Here is a 27779-nt window from a genome sequence, read left to right as displayed (position 1 = left end):
CACACGTAACATCTGTAATCTCAAGCAGCAGTATTAATTAATCTGATTCTCTCCTTTAGTGACAGACACATGTGATGGCAGAGACGGGGTCAGTTCTGCAGTCTGTGAAACCAGGTCCCTCCTCAGACTTTTATCCTCAGAGTCAAGTCACGTTTGTTTTCGGGGTGAAATGGGGTCCTGTCCAAGTGAAATGAGATCTCCTCTTAAGGTGAAATAAAATCTCACTTCAGGGACCTTCAGGTATGCTTCAAATGAAACAGGTCTTAAGGTGCCTCTAGGCTGTGCGACAACAACGATTGTGTACGTTTGCTGTGTGTCACACTGTGTGGGACGAGTCTGCTAAAATCCTGGATCGCAATCTGTGTCAGGCTGTACAGTGTCATGTCACATTGGCTCATCAGCCTCGTCACCCAGCTGCACTACTCTTTTGTTTTGAAAAGTGAAAACTTTATTTAAAAATGGTATTTACACAGCTGGTCTTTGTATTCTGCATCAGTTCATGTCGTATTCTGATTGGTTGGTGTGTTGTCATGGTTTTCTAGAACTGAGTTTCTGACGGTTTTTTTAATTGTCTTGCTGCATGTCTTTGGTCACCAAAGCTCACAAAGACACGTCCACCAGCGGCCGATGTGCTGTTAGGTGGACGTGTCTTTGCGCGCTTCGGGCCGAAGTGGGATCTGTGTCCCCTGTTTTGCAAGACTTTTTCACGTTTCTCTCCCAACTGCCAACTTATGTCTAAGGCCACCTTACATAAAAAGATACCCATCACCTCCACACATGCTGTATGCAGATTTTAAATGGGAGAAAAAGAGAGTAAACACAGGGTCACAGCTCCTGCTCTTGGTGCATCTCACTGGTTCCCCAAAATTTTTCAAAAAACTCTCACTATACTAATGTGACAAATTACACCAATGTTATCTACATTGGTGTAATTTGTCACCTTTAAGGCACTGATGGTGCTCCACTCTGTTGTGCACATGAAAAGTGAAGGAGGTGGCTGTGTGAAGACTGACAAAAGAGGCTTTGAGAGAGAAGTTAAAACCCTTATCAGATTGTAAGATTCAGAAATTTAAAATAAATTGTTGGATCACCCCAGTTTCAGAGGAAATGGGGTTTCAGATGGTGGTTGATGATCCAACAGGCGCTCTGTTTGAAGCAAACTGAAGCCTTGAGGGTGAAATGAAGTTTCTACTCAGGGTGAAATCCCCAGGCTGATCCGTAGAAGAGACTACATCTGTAATCACACTGCAGCTAAGTCCTGAATGCATACCAAATCTTGTAGGTTTGTGGTTTCACACATAATCAAGTTTTGACTGTCAGCAGCGTTGTACATCCAAAGTGATAAGCTTACATTTACAGGTAGGCTTTACTGTTCTTTCTCACTTTAAACCTAGGAAGCAGCTTCTGACAAAATCCTTACATTTCAAGCCCAGTCGCTGTCTTTACCGGTAGATGGCTTCCATCAGTTTTATTGCACCTGGATTTATAGTACAAGATGACAGCAGTGGTTGCTGTCTATATCAACCGTAAGCTTGCCTCATAGTGCAGGAGTTTTAAAATCCTGACTGATTTTGAAATTGTGTTGCATCGTGCACATGAGGAGAAGCTTCACAGACGTTCCTCACTCTAACCTCAAACATGCACGACAACACTACAAGATATTATCACCACTAACTCACGTGATCTAACGTCATGTGATCTCATCTTAACAAAATGTAGACTTTGGTGCAACAGCTTGTTGTAACATCAGTAAAGGTTTGCAGTGAGAAAAAAACGAGTCTGGATGAGAAATTGGTTTGTGAGATGCTTTCAACACCGGTTTCTTCAGCGACAACTGGAGGTGAGTCAGTTTTTATATCTGTCAGCAGCAGTACCAGGGCTAAAATGTTTACTGTTGCTTGGCAACACCGTCAGCTGCTACGGGTCTGATCATAATTGTAATCATCCTGATTTTAACTCCTAAATATCAAATATATTATCAGGGTGGCCCTGTTGAGCTCGCAAAAAGTTTGGGAGGTTTAAGACTGGATCTGTGAACCCTTCACATTAGCAGATAATCTGATCTGAACATCGGCACCAACCAAGATCCAGGACCAGAATTCTTCCTCTGATTGTCAGGAGGGTGAATCAGGGTTCAATCATGCCGGAGCTCCTGCAGTCTGATCCTGGCTTCAGTGCAACCTTCACTTTTATCAGCCACGAATCATCACCATGGTTACAGACATTACTTGTGGCTTTCAGCAGATTAACTAAGAAAGTAAACTGCAGTAGCCTGTTCATGCACACAGGGAGCGCTCACACTCACTGGGATTCAACCTCACGAGAACAGGCAGCTATTACAGCCGAACAGCAACAGTGTGAAGAAAAGTGCACAAGATAAAATGATGGCTTCACTTTGTATTTGAGTCTTTATACTTGGACTCTACAGAGCAGATTTATATGAACCAGCCTTCAGCAGAAACCTGGTGCTGCTTTTAGCACTTTGCCGCTGACCTCAGCTCTCAGCCATGACGCCACTTGGTGTGAGGACAGTCTTAATCTCCCAGCATGCCTGGGTGAGGAGCTGCTGTGCTTTCTCCTGTTTCCAACACGACACGGACCAGAGTGGAACAACCAACCTCGACTTGTTCTGTCTGTTGTTTTAATAAAATAAGAAAACAGTGATTTATGATCATCCTGGTAGCTTAGCAACAGCAGCAGCTATTGACAGACAGCTGGCGTCAGCGTTCTGATTAACACTCAAGACGCTGCCAGTGATTGCATGTGTGTAGGTATGAATGCGTGCCTGTCACTTCCTGTTTCCGTCTGATAATTTGGGATCCTATTTATAAACGGCTGATTAGCATAACATTGAGCAGCCGCGCCGCCTGCACTTGTGAGAGTGTGTGTGTGTGTGTGTGTGTGTGTGTGTGTTTTAAGACTTCAGCCTGGCAGATGATGAGTACTTGTATATAATCATTACTCTGTTAGTTTCTCTGCTGTTGATTTTTTTTTTATAATCTGGTATTCTTGCATTTAATGTTTTTATTTTTACCATCTCCCACAGATACAAAATTCAAGTAGGTCAACTTTACTTTAGCAGTGAAAAGAAACTTAAACACAAACTAAATAAAAGAAACACAAGTGAAATAAATTAGAGAGCTTGAGCTTTTCAAGCTTATGTATAAATCTGTTAAAGCTGAGTGACACATTATGACTGAAGAGCTGAAACTACTGTAGTTGTGATTTGGGTGTCATGGCTTTTAAAGTCAGGCTGGACTGAGTTCCCCTCTAGTTTAACTGGTGTTAAGAGTCAGTAGATAAAACCAAACAGTTTGTGGTGCTGAAGGAATCTCAGTCTTATCCCAACCCTGTTTCCTGATACAGTTGCTGGCTTAGTCTCAGTTTTAGGACTGGAACTGGCTCTGTCGAAATTGCGTGTGTGTGAGCACAGGAACCAGTGATAAAAAAGATCAAATGGTGTGCTGTGAGCGAGAATGATTTAATAATCTCACTCTTATGAAGTTCTCTCTCCTACAGCCCTCTCTGCAGAGTTTACAGTCCACGTTGCCCTGGTCTCTCCGTCCAACGTCTCGTCCAAAAGTTTGCTATTCTTTTTCTCCATTTGTTTGTCTTTTCTTCACAAGATCAGCAGGACAAAGTGATTTTGAGTGGCATCTGTTTTAATTTTGGTACATAACACACAAGTGTTCATGTATCTGCAGAATCAACTTGCCTCTCATAGTATACTTCTTGTGATGCATTCATGTACTAACCATAGATTACTAATTATCATTTACTGCGCTTTTCTTATAAAGCAGGTCTAGGTTCTATATCAATACTGTGAAAGTATCAAAGCCTCAGTCCACAGAGAAATGCACACAGCCTGTATTCAGAAACTGAGCCTTAAAACCAGCCGTCAGGACTTCTGGAACTTTGTGATGTCACAACAAAGCAGTCACTGCTCTCAGCCACGCCTCAAGCCCCGCCCACCTGGACCCACCATCCAACCTTGCAGGATTTGGTTTCTCTGAGTGTTACCTGAAATCTGCTATATTTTCTTTAGACCACTCAGAAAACAGTCAGCCAATCAGAAGAGAGGCTCAGGGTCTCTCACCAACTTGGAACTTAAAACTACAAATATATCTTCATATGGATATCAAAACAGCAAAACACAGGAAAAGTGTAAAATATGGGACCTTTAAGTCCGTTCCAGCTTTAATGGCATGTAAATCCACTCATTAACATGATCAGTCAAAGCCAAGAACATAACAAGCTTGATTTGTTCCGGTTATTTTCACAGTAAACTGTCTTTTGTCACATTGCAGTGTGTTAGTTAAAAATCATAGTCATCTGCAGCTGAGAGCAGCGTGTGTGCTGCTGCTGGATCTGTAAGCATCACAAATGTGATTAAACACTTGCAGAAGCATCATGCAACTGGAAACTGACTGATGAGGAGACAAAGCAGTGCATACATGTGTCCTCTCTCATCAGCGAGTCTGACAGAGTTCAGGAGAGACCGAATCCAGGTTTGTAAAAAGCAGCAGAAGAAGAATCCTTCATGACAGCAAATGAGGAGATGTTAAACACATGGAAGACTAAAGAGTAAGGTTTATGAGATTATGTCAGAAACACGCAGAGTGATTTATGATCGGCTCATTAACAGATTAATATCAGTTTTGGCAGATGCTCAATAATGTGGAGTGAAGGCGTGGTACAGAGCCATCTTTAATTTCCTCTGAACTGAAGTGAAAGAGACGTCAGCTGAGTGAGAGAGACCTCTGTCTGCTCTTCAGACACTGTGGTGCATTTTAATGTGTATGTATGACTTTTTAAAATTTTTATTGTCAACAGAAACCATTAATTTCGCTCATGTATGTGGATCATTCCCTCAAAACAAAGTTGTCCTCCTCAGGGACGACTACAAAGCAAACTATGCCCATCAAAGCACCACGCTGCGTCTGAGCCCACGGTGGGAGGTGTAATGATCTCAACACAGGCTCAAAAACTCTTAGTTTTTTCATTTCCAAAGGAGAGTACGCTGTGAGAGGACTGAGTTCTACGTCTTTCTGCAGACCAGCCGTGGAGAAATGATTCTGTCTTTATCACACAAAACAATCTTCTGGAGCCTCCACCGCAAAGAACTAGAAAACAGACGTTATATATGAAGCTCAAGTTCAAGATTCAGTTTGTTGAACGTCCACCTCTGAACCTCTGCTGTCAGACATAATAATGAAGTTCTCAGCCTTTGGGACACATATATCACGTCACCTGACATCTTTTCATGAACACCCACATAAATAATACACTGATGAAGTGGAAACTGTTTTCCTAACAGCAGTTTTGCATTTTGGTCGTTTACTTTCAGCAGTGAACCAGCACTGAAATAATTATTCAGCTGATCAACTGCTGGATCGATACAAAATTAATTGGCAACTATTTTGATAATAAATTAACTGTTTGACTCATTTTTCAACTGAAAATACAAAACACTTATTGTGTTTTATATCCTTGTAAACTGAATATTCTTGGATTTGAAACAGTTGGCCAAACAAAAGAAGATGTTTCTACCTTCCGTGCTCTCTGGGACTCACACTTCACTCCACAGTTGTTTCACCTCTGTCCAGATTTCAGTGAATCAGACTTTTTTTTTTTTAGCGCAGTTTCTCATTGTTTGAACTGATGAGTCAACCGGAGGATTTCCATGTCCATCTGCTGGAAACGATCCAGCTGACGGTCATCTAATAGTATGGGAAAGATGAGGAGGAGGAGATCACACGTGGAGCCCTCACTCTGTAGAACACACACGCACAGCGTCTCACAGAGAGACGGGTTGGTGTGTGTTAGATTTAATAAACTACCTCGGCAGGATTGTTCATAATAAAGTTATTGGACTGAATTACACCGACAGAGAGGAAGAGTCAGGGTGTGTCCCCCTACAGCACTGCTGTGTACTGTGTGTGTGTGTGTGTGTGTGTGTGTCTATATAACATGTCACCAATGTGTCACCACTCTCCCAAACTGATGCAATTTATTTTATCATTTCATATCATATCTCCTTGTTTCCCCCACTGTCACACACACACACACACACACACACACACACACACACACACCCCTTATTAGCAGTGTCACTATCTCACACACACAGACACAACACAGCTTACAACACATGAAACCTGACCGGAAAAACACGGCTTTACCCCACAGGCTTATACTTACACATGATTAGTGACTTAATCCATAAGTGAATCAATAAACTGAATCAATAACTCTCATTCAGTCTCCTATAAAGTGAAAATTAGAGCCGCAACTTACAATTTTCATTAGATATTAATCAGCTGATTGATCACTTATTCCTTTGGTCCTCAAATTCTGTCGTTTGTCCAACCAGCAGATGTTCAGCTGGCACTGGTACATGACAAAGAAAAGCAGCCAGCCCTCACATCGAAGGAGCTGATCGATGATCAGTGTCTTATATTTATCAAAGTAGCTGTCAGTTAATTTGCTGCTGAACCCACTGGTCATTTCAGCAGCTGAAATAAAAATTTTAAAAAAACCCAAAGATGATCTGATTCCAGCTGCTGCTTCTCCACGTCAGTGCGGTTCTCCTTCTGCTGGTCAGACGAACATCAGCAGCTTGAGGAGATCAAAGTGAAAGGTTAACTGACTTAATAGATGGATCAATGATGGAAACAATTGACAGCTGCAGCCCCAGTTTAGCCATTAAGCTCTGGTAGAAGTGTCAGACACACACTCTTGTTACAAACACACACACACACAAACACACACTCTCCTCCTGCATACAAACACAAACACTTTCTCTCACCTTCTGACTGTTGGATCAGTTTAGTCCCTGTGTGTGTGTGTTTTTTCTAGATGCCTCGGTGTGAGACCCACAGACACACACGCTGTGGTTATTAAAGCCCTCACACAACTACACACGTCGTCATTTAGCAGCATATCGGGCAGATATCTGCTCATGGTGTGATTCTTCCTCTTCCCTTTGTAAGACACCATCAGCACCAGACACATGAGCTCACACTACTGCACACAATCACACGCACGCGCGCGCACACACACACGCACGCACAGACGACTGCACAGTAAATGCATGGAGAGCCCTCACATAGCGGGGCCGTTTCTGGCTGCTTCAGGCTGAATGTGGCCGCGCCGCGCCGCGCCGCGCCGCGCTGCGTGGGTTCCCTCTGAGAGCAGCACACCAGCTCTCCAGCGCTTTTCTGCAGATTTCTGCTCATGTTCACTCGGTCTCATGTGCTTGTTCACACGGCTCCCGGTGGCATCCAGCACACTTCTGATGCCTTAGTGGTTCACATTTTGTTGCTGGGGGTGATTTGCCGGCGGCTCTTCCTACCTGTTTTGTAGAAGGCATCAGTGTCGGGGTCGCTGGGCGCCTCCTCGGCCGCTTCTGCAGGGTTCATACCGGAATCCGGTTCAACACAATCCACCGACAAAGAAAGACAGAAATAAAGCCGTCCGCTCCGTCTTTATTCCCTACATGTTCTCTCTTCCCCTCCCTCTCCCTCCATCCCCGTCTCTAGCTCTCTTTCTGTCTGTCGCCCTCTCGGTTTGTTTGGTGTTTCAGGGCTGGCTTCGTTTCTCTCTATTGTTCCCGGTCCAACCTCCCTCTGCTGCTGTCCGCCAGGGTCTCTCTCCCTCCCTCCCTCTCCCCCCGCACCTCCCCTCCCTCCGTGTCTCTCTCTCTCTCTCTCTCTCTCTCCCGCTCTCCCAATTCAATTCATTGACCTTTATTGGCAAGAAATGTTGTGTGTGTCAAGGCTAATTTAAATTATGATCAAACAACCATTATTATTATTATTATTATTATTATTATTATTATTGTTGCTGTTGTTGTTGCTGTTGTTGTTGCTGTTGTTGTTGGTGTTGTTGTTGTTGTTGTTGTTGTTGTTGTTGGTGTTGTTGCTGGTGTTGGTGTTGTTGTTGGTGTTGTTGTTGTTGTTGTTGCCGGTGTTGCTGTTGTTGTTGTTGTTGGTGTTGTTGGTGGTGTTGTTGGTGGTGTTGCTGGTGTTGCTGTTGTTGTTGTTGTTGGTGTTGTTGGTGGTGTTGTTGGTGGTGTTGCTGGTGTTGTTGCTGGTGTTGTTGGTGGTGTTGTTGGTGGTGTTGTTGGTGTTGTTGCTGGTGTTGTTGGTGGTGTTGTTGGTGGTGTTGCTGGTGTTGCTGTTGTTGTTGTTGGTGGTGTTGTTGGTGTTGTTGCTGTTGTTGTTGCTGTTGTTGTTGGTGTTGTTGTTGGTGTTGTTGTTGGTGGTGTTGTTGGTGGTGTTGCTGGTGTTGCTGGTGTTGTTGGTGGTGTTGTTGGTGGTGTTGTTGGTGGTGTTGCTGGTGTTGCTGTTGTTGTTGTTGTTGGTGTTGTTGCTGGTGTTGCTGGTGTTGTTGCTGGTGTTGTTGGTGGTGTTGTTGTTGTTGTTGTTGTTGGTGTTGTTGGTGGTGTTGTTGGTGGTGTTGCTGGTGTTGCTGTTGTTGTTGTTGGTGGTGTTGTTGGTGGTGTTGTTGGTGGTGTTGCTGGTGTTGCTGTTGTTGTTGTTGTTGGTGTTGTTGCTGGTGTTGCTGGTGTTGTTGCTGGTGTTGTTGGTGGTGTTGTTGGTGGTGTTGTTGGTGGTGTTGCTGGTGTTGCTGGTGTTGTTGGTGGTGTTGTTGGTGGTGTTGTTGGTGGTGTTGCTGGTGTTGCTGTTGTTGTTGTTGTTGGTGTTGTTGCTGGTGTTGCTGGTGTTGTTGGTGGTGTTGTTGGTGGTGTTGCTGGTGTTGCTGGTGTTGTTGGTGGTGTTGTTGGTGGTGTTGTTGGTGGTGTTGCTGGTGTTGCTGTTGTTGGTGTTGTTGTTGGTGGTGTTGTTGGTGTTGTTGCTGGTGTTGCTGTTGTTGTTGGTGTTGTTGTTGGTGTTGTTGCTGGTGTTGCTGTTGTTGTTGTTGGTGTTGTTGGTGGTGTTGTTGGTGTTGTTGTTGGTGTTGCTGTTGTTGTTGGTGTTGTTGTTGTTGGTGTTGTTGCTGGTGTTGCTGGTGTTGCTGTTGTTGTTGGTGTTGTTGTTGTTGTTGGTGTTGTTGTTGTTGTTGTTGTTGGTGTTGTTGCTGGTGTTGCTGTTGTTGTTGGTGTTGTTGTTGTTGTTGGTGTTGTTGCTGGTGTTGTTGTTGGTGTTGTTGTTGTTGGTGTTGTTGCTGGTGTTGCTGTTGTTGTTGGTGTTGTTGTTGTTGTTGTTGTTGCTGGTGTTGCTGTTGTTGTTGGTGTTGTTGTTGTTGTTGGTGTTGTTGCTGGTGTTGTTGTTGGTGTTGTTGTTGTTGGTGGTGTTGTTGTTGGTGTTGTTGTTGGTGTTGTTGTTGGTGTTGTTGTTGGTGTTGTTGTTGGTGTTGGTGTTGTTGTTGGTGTTGTTGCTGTTGTTGTTGTTGTTGTTGTTGGTGTTGTTGTTGGTGTTGTTGTTGTTGGTGTTGTTATGGGGTCTGGGGTATTCTGTACACCAGGGTTAGGGTTAGTTGTAAGTCCGCTGTCCTCATTTGATTTGACAGGTCCTCTGTGCTTGACATTCAGGCCTGATGGTGGCGCTGAAGGTCCTTCCTGTGGGGACCATGAACACGCTCAGTTGCCTACATTTTATTTTTGTGTACAGACACAAATGCCCTGAAGGTGTGTGTGTTCTCTGGCATTGTGTGTGTTGCCTGCTCTGCCCTCGCACACCGTCTCTCACTCCTGTCTCTCTCATGTAGCTGCAGCTCTGGACTGGTCCTAAGACTTGCAGGTTAGGTGAACTGTCCGTCTCTATGTGTCTAACCTGTCATAGACTGGTCTCTTGCCCAGTAAGTCCCCCTCACATCATCGCTGTTTCAAGGACATGGAATGAAATCTGTAAATAGAAGGGAGAGAATGTGGAAAACACTAAATAAACAGTTTCTTCTTGTGTATGCATAGTTTTCTCAGGTTCTTTGCACATTATTTATCAGTCATGTAATTTTGTCTTGAGCAAGATAATTCAACAGCTATCAGCCAAGTTCCTGTGATATTTGTTGTGGATGTTATTTGTTTTCCCCTGAGAATAATTCCTTGTGATTTCATTTCCATTATAAGGGGCTATAGTGTCTCTGCACAATTCTTTGTTCCTTGACAAGGTAAACCAACCCCCAGGCTTTTTTGTTTACAACACTGAGGTTGTGGCTTGTAGAGGTCTGGAATCCTTCTACATGAACGAAGCTCTCTTCATCCTCTGTGACGGCTTCAAGACCACAAAAAAAAAAAACCAAAGATACGAAAAGAATTCCAAGTACGGTGCCCTGGATTTGCCAATTTAAAAGTTAAATCTGAAATGTTGAGCCAGTGTCTTTGTACAGTATCTGTTACAGAAAAATATAGACGGGAAGGTTTTGAACAAATCTGATTCGGGAGGTATGCACAACACTCTTTTAGGATAAAACAAGTGTGTTTGTATAAATGTCAGGCACTTCAGGACAGCTCTAATATTGCAGAAATGATTCTGTTGTCCCTCACATGACATTTCGTCAAGCGGCTTTTGAAGTGGTTCATCCACTTGCATCACAAGCAAAAGATAAAAAAGTTCTTACTTATCTGTAAACTTGCTGATATCAATGTTAATTAATATTAATATTAATATTAATCATACAGCTGTGACGTACAGGAATTTATGTGTGTTGCATTAAGGTCCAGTTTTCCTGATTAAAAATATTGTGGGAGCCTTCCCTACAGTTACCACAGCAGCCTGCCAGCTGTTCTCCATATGGTTTAATTTGCTCCCTTTTCTTGTAGTTTGAATAAATAAAAAAACAATGCTCGATAAAGACAGAGGGACAAAACTGTAAGTGATCACCGAACTGCAGTTCTGCTTAGCTTGATAGCATCTTTGAGCAAATTGCTTTGGTTTTACTGCACATTTGCTATCATACGTTTTCTCGGCCGCTGGACGGGCTTTCTCGCTGGCAGTGGATCGTGATGATTGTCGCTTGACAAGAGGTTTGGCTGTTGCCGTCTTCATAATACAAGAGGTTATAATAATCTGAACAGTGCTGCGTCTTAAGGCCAGATTGGAGGCTACAGTGAGCCACTATAAGAAAGTGAGGAGATTAGCTGGGGCTAACTGGTTAGCGTGCTAACTTCTGTAGAGGAAAAGACTAGAAGCTCAAGCTTTAATTAATCGACTTTACCTGCCTGGTGCCAAACAGCAGACACACAGTTGACATTTGTGAGGTAGCTAACACCAACGAATGCTAATCTTTCTTTGCAGAATACAGGCAAATATTTTTTAACACATTAGCCCAAGCAAATTTGTAAGGCTAAGATATGTGAGTGTGTTAGCTTGTTGTGCCTCCCACAAAGACAAGACCTGTTTCTGTCAGATTTTACATCACAGCAACTGATGGACACACTACTCTGCCCTTCACCTCCCGGTTTTCTTCAAGCTGTATTTCAGTTAAGGTAGTGTGTTATGCTAAGTCACATTTTGATAGAAAGCCTTTTGTGCTCTTCTCCTCCTGTTCCAGCTTTAGCAGTGACTGGGAGGAGGCTGCCTGTGCGTTGGCCTTTGTGCAGAGGAAACCATGTTTTACATCTCCCTCTCACTCCCACTCAGCCTCCTCCTCTGGTCTCCCTGCCAGTCTGAGCCTCTCCTCCTCTCATTGAACACATCACCTCATCAGTATGGAAGCCATGTACAAAGCTGCTCCAGCGTCCGTGTCCTCTCGCTGTATGTCACTGCCATCTAGTGAGGGATATTGCACATGACAGCTGAGTCGTTTCATAATGTTATTGTCGTCTGATTTTTTTCTTACACTTCACAGCCCCAGAAGGCCCCATTAAAGCCTTGCTCAAGTCAGTTTTAATGGATGATTTCGGCCTTTTCCAAATCCTCGCTGACTTTCAGTGACACTGAGGCCTGGCTTTTGTCACTCAGGACAGATAATCACATAAAAAGAATTCGTCTTTTCTTTCTAGTCCTGAATCATTGCTTTCTAGCAATAGTTTCTCACACTTCCTTTTATCATATCTTATTTTGTCTTAATATCAATTGTTTTTGACAGAATCCTTTCTCTCTGTGTTTTACAGACATGAATTCAGAAGGCAGGTCTAAGATGTGTCCTGAAATGAAAGTGAGGATGTGACATTCAGAAACAGAGGAAATGATTTTTCCTCACACTCTGAAGGTCATGAACCTTAATGTGGGATTTTAAGCCGACTATCTTGCCTCTCTTTTATTGCTGCTCCCCTCTGGTGCCCCTTGTCTCCAGTGCTTGGTCAGGTCCCTGCATATTAAAAGGCCAAAAGCAAATCACAAAGAAAACTCTCCTACAGCCTTTACTGAATAGGTTCCAAAGTAGGAAATGTGCTGTAACACCATGATGAGCTGTAGAATATTTAGGCATCCTCATACACTGGAAACAGTTAATCTGCCAGTGTTACAGTGATATCATCACATTACAAGTGGTGATCTGCTTGATGTATTCAATGGAGGGGAGGTGAATTTGATTTTTGCCGTCTCTCTTAGGGAAAACAAGCAAAACTCTACCCAAAATCAAAATATTCTCATTATGGAAGAAATCTGCTCATTGGTTAAACATGGCTGTTAAACTGATCCTGAAGACCCCCCCCCCCCCCCCCCCCCCCCCCCCCCCGTACAAAACCATTTGAAAACCTGTGTAGTACTCAAAGTGAACAATAGGTTGCGCCTCAGACCACTGATTCCATCACACACTTGAATATTACTGACATAATACATTCCCATCCCCTTACCCTAAACTCAGCCATCACAACTGAATGTCTAACTCCAACCTGAGCCCTAACCTGAGCCCTAAAACCAAGTCTTAACCCCCAAACAGCCAATTTGAACTTGTGGGACACCTTCAAATCACATTTTGAGGGTTAAGACTTGGTTTTAGAGTTATGGTTAGAATTAGGTTTAGGTTAAGGTTGGGGTAGGGAATGCATTATATCAATGAGTGTCCTCACAAAGATAGAAGTACAAGTATGTGTGTGTGTGTATAGATTTGGTTTGAGCACTGTTTTAAAGTCAGTGCGATTACTTCAGCAATATGCGACTGAGCCAGCAGAACCAAAGGGTTTCACAGTGTAAAAGCCGCCATCTGTGATCCCCCTCAGTGTTTCTTTGGCCACATACTTCAGAGCACCGAGCGATCCACGGTGCCCCCACACAGGTGTTTCCACTTACTCACCTGCTCAAACCCCTCCGCAGGACTGTGTGGGTGTGTGCAAACCTTAAGACTGGTTGACATCTTCACTCCTCACTCTCCTGTTAGTTCTGTGGCACCTGTTTCATGAGCTCATGTATTTCCCAGCACAGCTCCACCCAGCTCCAAACACAGCAGTAACTGAAAACACCTGTGACGAGGTGGAGGATTTCTCAGAGCACTGATGTTCTACCAGGCCAGTGTTATCACACAACATCTGTAATGTCCCACTCAGACGAGACGGGAACCATCCTCTGCTGTTCAAAGGAGTCATAGTAGGAAAAACACAGGTGTATTGATAAGATGAATGACAGCAGTGTGACACTGGGTCATTAAAATTACTGGTTACACCCACTGGTGGAAGAAGTACTCAGATCACTTACTTACAAAGTACCAATACCACAATGTTAAAATTCTCCATTACAGGTGGAAATGCAGCATTTTAAATCCCACATAAGTAAAAGCATGGACATATTAGCTGCACAATGTACACTGGCCCCTGTTAGGGGTAGCTGCTAACTAGCATTTTATTGCATTAGCTGCTTGAGGTGGAGGTAGTTTGAATAAACCATGGGTAAGAAGAAAAATGACACGTTTACATGAATGTTTGAGAATATTTTTTAATCTTTGCTTTCCTTATGTTCTGATGAGAGTTTTACTTCCTTGGACCTCGAACCAAATAAAACCATGTGATAAGTCAAGATGTGACACCACACTTTGGCCAAACTAACAATATTACTGACATCTGAAACGTGACGGGGGGGGGGGGCACCTACGTTGTGTTGCCCTAGTGGGGAACCACTGATTTAATATGTAACAATGCACATATAGGATTATCATATTTTTCCAATGTAAAATCTTAATCTGAAAATAAACAGTATCTACATCAGTTATATCAATGTAGTGGAATAAAAGTGGCATGAAATGGACATAAGTACAAGTAACTCAGAGTTAAACTTGCTGAGCTAAACCTCTGAGCTTCTCTGCTCTGTCTGCTGTGTAACAGACCTCTTGCAGCAACTATCCACAATTCCAGCTGTTAATTAAGACACATACATTCATGCATTCCTGCATGCAGGATGTTTTTCTCTGGGCCTCTGTGGAAGCTCTGTTTCTCTGCTCTGTTTGACATCCCATGAAAACCACAGTGGGGCCATGACAGGCTCAGAGGGGGGAAGCAGATGTACTGGGTGATGATTCACTTGTCCCAGGCAGCATTTTCTTCTCCCTCTACTTCAGAGAGACTCTAATTGGCTAGTTATTATCTAAATATGACTGCAGTCAGTGTAGCCGACTCGCCCTGACAAATCTCCACACTGAACTCTGTATCTGTGACACTGCCCCACAGGCACACTCACTCCCATTGTTCTTTCTCTTGCCTTGTTAGATCAGAATGACTCAATATGTGTTTTTGATTATACAAGGAGAGCTTCACCCTCCCCCTCCCCCCCTTCTGTGCCCTCAGGAGACTCACAGTGACATCTCCACTGCCTCTTTCTGCCATTCATCCCACAATCTTCACCTTCATTACTAGCTTCAACTTGAAAAATAATAATGCATGACTGTATGGAATATAGATCTTGGATAGCCAATAATAGGATGATACTGTATGTGCACATCCCTCTGCCCTCTTGTCCTGCCATTAACAATATTTTGATTCTTGATTTTAAAATTGTAGCAGAAGTAAATCATGTCAGCCTCAGGGTTATTTGCAATTTACCATATCTGTTTCCTCTGCGGCGGAGATTGAAATAGGACTGCATTCAAAACAAAACAAAACTTCACTTGTTTTCAGTGTCACTGATTTGATGCTCTGATTTAAGATGACAGCATCATCATCATCATCATCATCATCATCATCCAGCTTTTCTGCTGCAGCTTGAGGAGACTTTAGTTAACTAAGAGCTGGAGGTAAATTGGGGATTTTGTTAACAATCAAGTGCTTTGATTATTCATCGCTGATGACTTGTGTTTTGGTTCTGACTCGTCTTCCACATCAGCTGAGTCTTTGATGTAAAATTCTGGAAAATATTGATATGAAAACTCATCATCTGGTTGATTTGTAGGAGACAGATTGATGTTGCACAGAGAGCACAGTGCTGCTGATGATTAAAGTCACTACTTGTACACTATATTGCATCTGTTTGAGGAGATGATATCTCTGACCCTGTCCTGTAAGTTAGTGGGATGTTAAGGACATGTGCTGAGGAACATATAATTATTTTGTGGTGCAGCTCCAGAGGTTTAAAAAAAGATTTCTTGTCATTCACAGAATTAAATATAACAGAAAACTGACACATGTATCATATGACATATGTATAATAGTCTATTACTATGTCTATTTTATACAGAACTAGACAATAAACCTGGACTGTGAATGTCAAAATATTTGTGGTTATTAAAATGAAAAACAGATGAATAAATAATGTGGACTGTGCAGGCCTGGAAGTATGTTATCTGAATGAATCTTTTTCTAATAACAGAAAATGGTTCAGATTTTCTGATCTGTATAATGAATAATCAATAACATTATAAATGTGCCATTCACATTGTGTTTCATAGCAGCTGTTTTCCCTTTGAAATGAGGAAATATGACTCGAGGAAACACACAGGACTGTCAAACACCATTCACTTTCACCTGGAATTAGACACAGTGGAGCCCATCTTCTGCTGCACCACCAACGGAGAGTTCGTCTGTGACAAAGTGGGCGTAAGAATCCTTTCTTGTCCGTTCACATTGCCACTGTTCCTCTCTGGCAGCGTCACAGAGAATTGCAGTGAGGTCTGCAGGCAGCATCTGTAAAGTTGGGCGGACTCCATCAACAACAGCTGCAAAAGGATGCAAGAGGCTCTGAGAGGATAGTGAGAGGCTTTCAAGGAGCAGGGATGATGCCAGTGCTAACACAACTTACTCACACAACACGACACTTTTAAAACACAGCTCTTGAATGTAGTTTTCAGCTGGGCTGTGATTCCTGAAGGGAAGTGAGCTCAGGTTCAGGAGCAGGGCCACGCCGTGACATCATGTCCATGGTTAACCCATCCTCACCCGTTTGTCTCACTTTTCTCAAGCCACTCCCCCCATTCACATCCATCCATCCATCCATCCCCTTCCTCTCTTACCTCCTTTCATTCCCTTTTATTCAATCCTGTACAAACCTCACCCCTCTCTCCCTTTTTAAGGTAGCCTGCTGCCTGGGACCTGTAGTTGCCTCGGCTGACTCGACCCCTGAGATGGCCCCAGCCCCCAAACTCCTCCTCCCTGGCCCTCAATACTCCAACTTCCACCGCCATATTCATCCCCCTTCGTCACATCCATTCATCCACACAATACTTCCTCAGCTTGTTAAATCTTTATCCAAGACTGTCCTAGAAAAAATGAGCCCATAAGTCGTCTGTCAGCAGGTTATTATGACTCATAGTTAGGTTTTGTTGCTAGGCAACATCTAGTGGTTATATTAATGATGACAGGAGCAACGGGAAAAGTGCAGTGACGTAGTTTATAGAGCGTCAGGAGGAGGTTGGGGTGGATGGATGGGTCAACAAAACACAGGAATATGACGCAGGAGAGCGGTGTTCGATTCCCACGTGAAAGTCATTTATGTCGTTTCTATTATCCATGACCATTCATCAAGGTTAACCACATTGTTATTACTGTAACCATGACAACAAAGATTGTCAAATGTTGAGGAAGAACTTATACTTATTTGGTTTAAACCAAATCACCATCTTTTCCTAAACCTAGCCAAGCCATGACTGTTATTATGGTAACCATGGGGACGAAAGTAGGTATGTCTCCATCGGTACAGTCTGCACATTGTAACCATGACAACCAAAGGTTACGTACAGGCACTATTTCAGAAGACATGGGTTGTGTCAGAGGGTTGAAATGAAGGGTTGCTGAGGTTGGAGGAGTCGTTGCTTCTACCTCACATTGTTGTGGCTTGGGAGCTGTACACGTTCACACATTTGTTTCCTCCTCACAGATTTAAGGGTCATTCTCCACAGCCATGGCAGTGGTTTTGTTTACAGTAATTACACAGACTTCTCTCAGTTAATGTGGTAATGATTTATTGATGTTAAAATGCTACACATTTAGCACCTTTACATGTCAGGGGTCCACAGGTAGGAGTCACTGACAAAGGTTGGACACCCCCGCTGCTGTTTTACTGTCCAAGTGAATACAAAACTGGAGGACAGAGAGAGGGAGACGTATGGGTGGTCAGAGTCATATGCTTCCAACATGTTTGTGGGTTTTTTCCCCCACTGTGATTTAAGAAATCCTTTTATTTCAAAAGGACGAAAATAATACATTTGAAACAAGCAGTCAAAGGACACGAGTCAAACCTGCAACATCTACACCCTGTCCTGTTAGCATGTTACCGTTACCGTGGCTAAGCAAAAACACAAAAATAACTCTCCAACATTAGCGCCTATTTAACAAGTCTCAGTAGTATGGCACCGTTTTCAGGCTGTCATAGAGTCCAGTGTTTTGTGATGAGAGACTATTTACAATTAAAAAAAAAAAAAAAAAATCAACAAAGGAGTTTGATAAGCATATGTTTTAAAAATAGTGCTTGAAACAAGTGACTCGACGTAAAACTATGTACATACCTGTATTTGTCAAAGCTTGTTTGCCTTGTTTATACACATCTTTTTTCACATTGTTAATAAGTCACATCAATCATATTAAATATAGCAACATTTCTGCTGTAGAAAAAAGGAAGGGAACGAAACAAAGTCAATCTGAATGACATGTAACCACGTGTGTATCACATTGCAACATAAAACATTACAGCAATAATATTAATACCAACAGTAATGACATTATTTGAACAATTAAATGGAAATCTCTTTTCAGCATCTTTTTCTTGATGAAATAATTCTACTCTGCACCATTTTCCAGTCATTTCATTATGTACAAGAAACATTCAGAACTGTATCTGTCCAGTAGAGATCTCTTTTTAATACTCATTTGGTTTATCAGTGTTTGTCATTCTGTAACCAACTCAAGACTTGAAGTTACTGATCTGATATATCACTAAGTTTGCTACCATTTAAAAGGAAAAGTCAGACATTTTGGGGAAATATGTTTGTCTTTAACAAAGCAGAAGATCCATCCTCCTGTAAAATACCAGCCCATAGGTTGTCTGTGCTGCAGGTCATCTTGACCCACAGTTACGTTTTGTTGTTAGGCCACATCTAGTGGCCCTAGTAATTACTTACTGCTTTCTGCACTTCTGGTTAGATGCCAAACTGCATTTTGTTGCCTAAATACCTGTACTATGGGCATTGACAATAAAGTTGAATCTAATCTAATCTAATCTAATCTAATTAGCTGTGTCCCAGTTCAGGGGCCACATCCTTTGGAGGCTGCATTTGAGGACCGACAGTGGTGCGGGCTAGGCTGTCCCATTTCAAAGGATCCTTCAGATGGAGCCGAGGAAAGTTGCCATCTGTTCACAGGCCACAAAGGTTCCAACAGGTGGTTCCTTCATGGCCCTACCTAATCCCAAGATTCATTGCACGCCGGTAATGAAAGCAAACAAAACCGACAGAGAGCCCGAGGATTACACTTTTAAATGTAGGTATTGAGTTTCAGCTCAGTTGAACAGCTAACGGTACAACTGTTAAGGACCTTAAAGCCTCAGGATCTTGTGAAAAAAAGCAGTTGTGAAGGTTGTGGCAGGAACCAGTCAGTAAGGGCGGTCATAACTAGCGACGCAAGATTCGGTTTGATCTTTGTGGTCTACAGGGGCTACAAAGGCCACACCTTCATATACCGTTAAGTTACCCACGTTGTAATTATTGTAGCCATGACAACAAAGTTCCTATAATGTTGAGTACGTACTTCTGTTAACACATATCATGATCTTTTCCTAAGCCCAACCAAGTGGTCTTTGTGCCTAAAACTAACCAAGGCATGACCGTTATTATAGTAACCATGGTGACAAAGGTAGGTACACCACTCTCAGTACAGTCTGTGTGTTTATGATTGTAACCATGACAACCAAGGTCTGGTGCGCATGCCATGTTAGGGGCGCTATTTCAGGAGACACTCCTGTGGGTCGTATGAGAGGGTTGAAAAAAGGACCGGTGTGGTTGTTCAGGTTGGAGGAGTCTTCCCTAAGATGTCAGACTTTTTCTTTTAAAAACTCAGGGTTGATTTTACTGTGATGGATTTGGGTCTGGATTCACTGTAAGAAAAAAAAAAAAAAAAGATTTCGCTGATTCCCTCAGGAAAGCAAGTGCAACCACTGTTTAGCGAGAGAACGACGAAGGATTACATTTTCTTTTTCTTTTCTTTTTTTTTGTACAAGAAAATGTCTTACACATAAACTTCAAAACAATCCAGGATGCTTACTTGCTGTAGGACATGAATAAATACAGAAAATTAAAATTAAGTGACATCTTCTAATCAAGTCAGTTCAACTTTTAACAAAGTAGACCAAAATAAAAAGAAAAGAAATAAAACTCATCCAGAGGTTCAAGATTATCAACATCATCAACAACAAAAATATAATAATTCAAGTGGAGGAAGATGAAAATGATGACACTAACAATTGAACAGGAGTGTTTGTGCTTGTGAGGACATTAACCCATCACCTGAAATGTACCTCAACATAGGAATCAAAATGCAAACTGGTCCATCTTCCATCAGTTGCTTCAAAGATTAACAAAAAATTCAAATAAAAAAAACAGGGTCTGTTGATTTTATAACCCCAGTATCCCTGACTACAGATCTGCATTGTATAGGTGTTTGAAATAAAGTGCAGGATATTTCTAACCATAACTTCCATACTCTATACTTTTTTTCAAACATATACAGATTAATCTCACTGTTGACGAGTGAAATTTTTCAACAAAGAAATCACTTAACACTGAAAGATTACATTCTTGTTGCATCACCAAAAAAAATCGATGAGCGGTGCTGATGTCCTGTCGACCGCTGGCAAGAGTAACGATAGAGTTACACTGACAGGGGATGTGGAGTGTGTGTTTGTGTGTGTTGTGTTGGGCATTTTGATACAAAGCAAAGCAAATTCTTCGAACCCTGAAGCCAAATTAGAATTGGGAGATAAACTGCTGAAAAAAAACGAACTCACAGAGCGACAGAGAACGGCATTTGATGCTTGGTCAGATTTTTCAGACCCTCTCATTTCTGTGTCTGTACATTCATGAAATTCAATTCATCCGCATCTGTTTGTCTGTTTTTTTTATCTTACAACTCAGGGCTGCAACTGACATTTTTTAAAAATTATCCATTAATATGCTGGTTATTTTCCCGATCGACTGATTAATCGGTTTGGCTACAAAATGGCACAAATTAACAAAAAAATTCTGTTTCTTTTTCCACAGCTGAACATGACATCTTCAAATGTTTTGTTTTGTTCAACCATCATCATTTACTAAAATCTAAGATGAAGAAAAGCAGTAAATACTGACATTTAAGAAGCTGGAACCATGTTCTGTATTGTTGCCTAAAAAGTGACTAAATTTTTCTTCTCCCTTCATCTACTGCAAGTGATTTTTATCCACCGAGAATACCCCACGAATCCAAATGTTTTAGGACGTTTCTTGAGTTACACAAAATATAACAAAATCCTGAATGAAATGTCATAGGTATAACATTTTTTTCTCTTTCATCTCAATAGTGAATAATTAGTGTTGAAAATCTCAGAGCCATCCAAAATCGAAAATGTGCTTTGCGTTGTATCTGAATGCAGATTTATAAAACTCACATCTACTTCTCTGCATGACTTAATATAAACTCAACTGAGCACTCTTGACTGCATTATTGTAAACAAAGGACTCATATGATACGAAAAAAAACCCAAATCTAAATTCAAAACAAAAGAAGAAAAACATATAGGCCTACGTTTATTCAGCTTTGTTTGTTATGGTGTCTAGATGTATAAGGCTGCTCCAGTCATCATGTGTTTCTGGCCACAGAGTCCCGCTGCGGGACTGCTCCTGGTCAGATGGTCAGAGGTAGAAGCCCGTGGCTGGGGGGTCAGGGAGGCTGGACAACGTCTCAGGGCCAGCCATCTGGACAGTAGGGGGCGCTGGTCCATTCCCATTGGGCAGAGCACAGCCTCCTGGGTAAGTGGTGTTCAGGATGCAGCTGTTCTCCATCTGCACAGGGAAGAGGATGTCATGAATACAGACAGCAGGAGGTGATATTATAAAATACAGTAATATATGTAAGTGTAGGTCAGAGCAGCAGCCCTGTTGCGTAGCTCTGTTGTGTAGATTTGAACACTGTTTTTGTACACTAATACACATACTGCACATATGCTTCATCAGCATGTTCCAGCTCTTCATTCAAACTATGGAAGAAATATTCAAACCACAGAATTTTCACATGGCTGCATCATGTGCATTGTTTATACACATTTCGCTGACATCAGTGCCACTAGATGCGGAAGTAACGTGGGTTTGACCAATGTTTAGCTGAGGTGTAGGAGGTGTAGCTGAATATATTCAAAACTGTGTGTAGAGTGGAAACTGTGGAAGTGACAGATGATAGAAGCGTACAGAAATCATATAATCTTTTAATGTATCAGTATGTATGCACTTGTGTATAAAAGCAGTATCATCAGGTTTTTTTTCTCTCAAATATCGTCTGCTGTGTCTGCCTGAAAAATCCTGCACTTTGTCAGACTCAACCACACATGTTCATCTGGAGCTCAGAGAACTGAGTGACATCTTTAAACCATTAAGTGACACTACATTGATCACTAGGGGCTAAATCATTTGGGCCTTTGGGTCATCTTCCCTTTTTAGGAGCAGCTGATTATACTAGTCTGACTAAAAGCTGTTCAATGTGCAGTGACATAAAAACTGACTTCAGAGTACCAATGATTTGATCTGAGGGTGAGTTGAATCCTCAGTTTGCACATGTGCACTCAGTGGCCAGTTTATTGGGTACACCTAGCTATAACAGCTAGTGAGCCTAATACAACAGTTGGATGTAGTTTGTGGTGTTGTTGAGCTGTGTTGTATCACTGTATATAGAGAGATCTTTCTGTTATGTAGCCTTGTGGTGGACAAAACAATAGACAAAACCTGAGTTGATCTGAGTCTAGCTTCATTAATGTGTGTCTACTTTCAGCGCTAAATATTATTTTGTATTCTCATGCAGAGAAATATATAGAAATGCTACTACAACTACTCTTTAAGAAACTAGTATTTCTTGGATACTTTTTCATCAGTCTTGGAAATCTCTTGCACTGTTGTTTACATGCCATGAAGTTGTGACCCCTACAGACTAGACTACCTTACATGTAATAATGAACTACATGTACCACATTAACTCAGTCCTTTACATCTCTTCCTTTCTGAACACTTAGAAAACAACAGTGCAGTCCTGTCCTATTTTGTAGGTCACAAATAGAAAGAGAGAGAGAGAGAGAGAGAAAACTAATTGTGCTAACACAACATGTCTTTTCCATTTTTGGATACTGAGTAATGACCATAAATAAATGAAACACAGATGTAGAAAAAGTACAGCTTTGTGCCTCTTCTTAAATGGGACCTATTATACTCATTTCCAGCTCTATATTTGTATTCTGGGACTCAACTAGAGAAACTTTGCATGATCCAGAGTCCATAAAAAGTCTTTATTTGTCTCAAACTGCCTGTTATGCAGCCCCTCAATTGAGACTCCGACTTAAACAGGCAATATTAGCTCAGGCCTCCTTAAAAGCCCACTTCCTCTGATTGGCAAAAGCCTATTGAGGGGCAGCCAGCACCCAAACTCTGGCCACATTTAATATAAACATCTGACATTAACATTATAACATTATACATCTGACAGAAAAAGAGAAAAAGTATATGTCCCCTTTACATTTCTGCCTTAGATTGAACTATTTGCTTATTCTGGCAAACAGCTGTAGGGGTGCTATGATTAATCTGATTGATGCAATTTTGACATATTTATCAAGGGTTACATTTTTTTTTTTTACATTTAAAAAAGATATGACATAGCATATATGAGGTTTTGCAATAAAATAAGACTGGGCTTATGTAAGTCGAACTAGCATTAGTTTCATTATTTGACAGTCACATCTCGTAGTACTATGTAATACTTGAAATACTCATTTGAATAAAAGATGTAAATGATCTGCACAAGCTTTAAATGGAGGGAACAAATAGGGTGTTTTGGGTGCACAAGCACTCAGTAATTTAGTCACTGGTACCTGCTGAGGTCAGTAGGATGTCACAATATGATGCTCACACGTCACACTACTGTTATAACAATGAATCCATGGACTGATAAAAGGCAGAACAGTGTTATCTATGCGGTAAAGTGAAATAACTGAAGGAGTTTCTCAGTGTTGGTATAAATGTATGAATGAAATGTATCACAAGACAGTGTTGCAGTATTCTGAATATTGTGGACATGTGATAATGACAATGAGGGGCTCATCTGGATTAGACATCTTTTTAGTGGGGAAATGTCATGGCTGCCTGCCGAGTGGAATCTGTCAGGAATACTGACACCAGATTTCATCAGAAGTGAGCATTAATATGTGATAAAGTGTTCGACAAGTAGGAAATCTGAGCTGTTGTTGTAGAAAATGAAAATACTGCAGATCACTGCAGTGACTAGAAGTCATCCTCCAGGGATCATGAAGGCCGGTACCAAGTTGCACAAAATCCAATTCAAAAGTTGTCGACATAATCCAATGAGGACCACAGTAAGGCTACAACTCATGATTATTAGTCTGTATTATTTTCTTAATCAATGAAGATCTATACAACATCAAAAATGTAAAAATGGCCATCACAGTATCCTATAGCACAAGATACCACCACTGAATGTCTTGTTTTTTCCAGCCAACAGTCCAAAAACCCAAAATATTAATTGTACTATAATGTCCCAGACCCAGAAATGCAGTAAATTGTCACTTCTGAGAACCTGGAACTAACACATTTTATTTGAAAAATGACTCAAGTAACTGAACATCAAAATAGTTGCAGATGAACTACAGAACAACTGACTATCGAAGACTATTGCAGTTCTAGACCAACATGATGATGATCATGTAACAAAGCTTTCTTAAAATTTTTGAGACCTATTTTCCCAACAGTTGCTAAGAGCATGAGGATGCAGTTTGAAGCTCCAAAAAGGGAGTAAGTATACACTTTGAACTCCCAAACTCAAACCTTTTTAGCAATCTATGATTTCGATGCCATAACAATATGTTAACATTTCAACCTCACCTTACTGTGATTGGGGTCATGAGGCATCTCTGAGGTCACTATGCCATAATGGTCCAGCTGCCGGCAGGGCTTGCCCACTCCCAGGATCTGCTCCAGGGAGGCGTTGGGAGGAGGGCACTGCGACAGGCTGGAGATTACCTGGGCCAAAGGAACTGGAATCTGCTCCTGCTGCCGTTTGTGGTTCATCCCCTGGAAGGATGAAACCATGGACTCGGCCCCATGCTGCTGCCCACTCCGCCCAAACAAACCACTGCCACTCATAGTGTAATCTGCATTGTCAATGTCAGGCATGCTATAACCCATGCAAGAATCTAGTGAGGTGTTTGTAAGAGGTTTTTGGCTGTTATCAAGGCAGGGGTTGCTGCCCAGACTCTCGCTGAATCCATAGTCCTGCCACTGGGATTTCCCAGCTGAATGCTCTGTGCTGGAGATGCCACACAGTCCGTTGAGGTTGGCCGCCTTCTGTTTGGCATGGCACTGCTGTGAGAGCTGGCTCTGCATCCTGGGCTGCTGCTGAAGGTAGCGTTGATGTCTTTGCTGCATATGAAGCTCACCATCCAGTTCTGAGGCCTTGCCATTGAAAATAGTCTGTTGTTTGTTTAAGTGTTCCAGTTGTATCCCTGCACTGGCCAGAATGTCTTGGGCTGTCCATTGTCCATTGGGATTAGATTGATTTTGGCCCAGCAGCTCTCCATTGACTATCGTGTTAGTCAAATGGTCACCCTGCTGGACCCAGTCATGTGCCACTTTACCTGTTCGCATGTTGAGGTGCTGTTGCATCTGCTGGGACAGCTGGACGATGGGAGCCTGCCCCACTAGGGGAGGCTTATGGTGAGGAAACTGCATTCGCACATTAGTGTCAGTGGTTGGAATACTTTCAGGTAGTGACACTGTTGTGGCTGTCACTGAGGCTGTACTAGGAGGCACCTGTCCTCCATGCTCTGTGGAATCAGTCTTTCCCTCTATGGAGTCGTAGATATACGAAAGGATCTCGTCATTCGTCAGAAGGTCGTCCAAAGTGGGCACACGTTCGGGGTCCATCTCAACTCTGATCATCCGCTCATCCAGCAACAGCAGCTCCAGGTCCTCAGCGCTCAGCCCCAAACCCTCCAGAGCTCCAAACAGGTCACCGTTTGAACAACCGCCCTCGTCTGCATCCACAACACCTTGGCTTTCCAAGGAGAGGGAGTCCAGAGTGGCCAGCAGTGGGTCAAAGCTTGTGTTTGGCTCTGTCATACCTGGACCCACTATGCCATTGCTTGGCTCATCCCAGCTTCTGTGCAAACTGGAGGGTGGTTCAGAGTCAGAGAAGCCCATCTGCTCTCCAAAGAAGCTGCTATGAAAGGACATTTTGGGCTCCAGGGCAGGCTGGCAAACATACACAGACTCATCCTGACTCATTAATGCACCCAGGAGGGAGCCAGGGTCCAGACCATCCCTCAACAGCCTGTCAGTCCGGCTCTTCTTTGACTTGCTGCCGTTTTTCTCGAAGCTTCCATCTCTAAAGCCTGCAATAGGATGATTGGACTGGTAGAGCAGAGCCTCACCGGTAGCGTAGGTAAAGGGTAGATGCATGGAGCGCTTACGCAAGTGTTCTCCTCCCTCTTCATCCCTATAATGACAGACAACAAGATTATTTTCTGGAGACCTCACCATGGCATCAACGTTTCTTCCTTAACCCGTGTTCTTACCCACTTTCCCATGACTGAAGGCGTCTTTAAGTGTCATAAACATTGAAAAATGTAAAATGTGTAACATCATAAGTGAAAGCAAGCTTCCCGCTTAGGATAAACTCTTCAAATCTTTACATAAATCAAGGGAACATAGGAACATACAAAAGAGGCCTCTGGGTGGCGATGATGTAATCTGGTTTGCCGTTCTTGTACACCAGCCTGGCATTCGCCTGGACCCATTTCCAGCGATTCTCCTTGGTGAGGAGTCTGAACACAGTCAGACCACTCTCTCCAGTCTTCATCACTACAAATATGGAGCACAAACACAGATGTTTCATGATGTTTTAGTTCCATGAACTGCATAAGAAATTTAACATAAACCTATTGAAAGCACTTTATTTCTGCAAAGACAGAGCCCAGAGCTTGTTGGTAGAAGGATAGAAATTCAATGGCCGTTAACCTTGTGTGGTTACCTTATTTAAGTGTACACTGTCAACAACTGAGCATATTGATGGCATTTCATTACCCAAGGGAAAAAAGAGAGATATTTAAGATTGATGGGTGAAGCTTTCTCTTAATTCTAGTCTAGAGCCTTACAAGAAGAAGAGCTAAAATGTTGGACTCAAGTTCACTGGGTCACTGGGAAGCAGGATTGTCTTTAGCAAATTTAATTCCATCATGCGTAATAGATTTCACCATTACTTTTGAACAAGTGACAGTTGTGGTTTGCTTATGCCGACTTAAGGCCTGGGAGATCACCCAAAACATTAGCAGTCATCCCAGGAACCATGAGCATCAACAGAAAGGAACCTTTGGATGAATGTGGACAAAAGAGATGGACAACCCAGCTCCTCTAGTGCGTTATTAGCTATAACAAATATATTCAGTAATGTGCTTCTACTTCTTTATATCACAAATTACTGAAGGTTAGAACAAAAAACCCATTCTGAATATAATATAATATAATGTTAGGCTGAATGGAAAAGATCAGATCAGAGAGTCTGTGCTGGGAAAAGGACATTGTGCATGTGTAAAAGATGTTAACGACAAAAATGAAAAGATAACCGGCAAACACTGATCCTTTCACTCCAGTGACGAGAGAGCGGTCAGTAACATATCTGAGCTCTGAAGTGTTAGTATGTCGGTGCTGTTGTGTGGATCATCTCTGATGTTTTGCTCATGCAGTAGATTTGCAGACCCTATCCTCTCCTCTGGCAGCTCTGCAGCTTTGCTCAATCTGCTCCATAATCCAGCAGGATTACTTGTGAAAGCTGTCTGAACTCTCTGACCAGGTTGAACAGGACCTCCTCAACTTTTTTTTTTTTTTTTTTGACAGGACTGAATCTAAAAAATACATGGTTCTGTCATATAAACACCAAAGGCTGATGATTTCTTTTATGTATTGTCTTTGTTATGAAACAGCTCCAGGCCTCATAACAGCCATCTGTGTTAGGTCACTTTAACACTGTGTTGATATGCAGACAGCTCTATTGTAAAGGCAGCAGTATAGAGGATTAAGTTTTTACCCATTAAGTCTTCCAACAGAATCATATGAAATCTGCTAAACTGCTTCTTGTGTGTGTCCGTGACAGTAGTTGCATGAAATAAAACTTAGATATTTTTGTTTTTCTGAATGTTATTAATGCTTTGCCACATCTTTCCTGCACCATTTCCCATCAGCTC

The 27779-nt window shown here is 42.2% G+C and overlaps 2 protein-coding genes across 6 annotated transcripts in view; both read right to left on the bottom strand.

Moving 5' to 3' along the window:
• Positions 1-7629, bottom strand: part of kalrna (kalirin RhoGEF kinase a) — a 142634-nt gene extending 135005 nt beyond the window's left edge. Inside the window, exon 1 of one of the 2 annotated variants that reach the window (XM_071482376.1) lies at positions 7355-7629. In XM_071482376.1, coding sequence (XP_071338477.1) covers positions 7355-7421 — 67 coding nt within the window. In that variant the 5' untranslated portion in view covers positions 7422-7629. The remainder of the gene's footprint in view (positions 1-7354) is intronic. The other variant, XM_071482355.1, reaches the window with a different exon arrangement.
• Positions 7630-17248: 9619 nt separating this feature from the next.
• The window catches only part of LOC139623787 (aryl hydrocarbon receptor-like), a 52038-nt gene continuing 41507 nt past the window's right edge, over positions 17249-27779 (bottom strand). For all 4 annotated transcript variants that reach the window (XM_071482324.1, XM_071482343.1, XM_071482313.1 and 1 more), the window contains 3 exons: positions 26259-26400; positions 24424-26035; positions 17249-21330 (listed from right to left, as the gene is read on the bottom strand). In XM_071482324.1, coding sequence (XP_071338425.1) covers positions 21181-21330; positions 24424-26035; positions 26259-26400 — 1904 coding nt within the window. In that variant the 3' untranslated portion in view covers positions 17249-21180. The remainder of the gene's footprint in view (positions 21331-24423; positions 26036-26258; positions 26401-27779) is intronic.

Source organism: Trachinotus anak, unplaced genomic scaffold (genome assembly GCF_046630095.1).
Source record: "Trachinotus anak isolate AG129_WGS33_773 ecotype Australia unplaced genomic scaffold, CSIRO_AGI_Tana_v1 ptg000001l, whole genome shotgun sequence".
Classification (NCBI taxonomy): domain Eukaryota; kingdom Metazoa; phylum Chordata; class Actinopteri; order Carangiformes; family Carangidae; genus Trachinotus; species Trachinotus anak.
The sequence above is the reverse complement of the archived record's forward strand: the minus strand, read 5'-3'. Positions and strand labels throughout refer to the sequence as shown.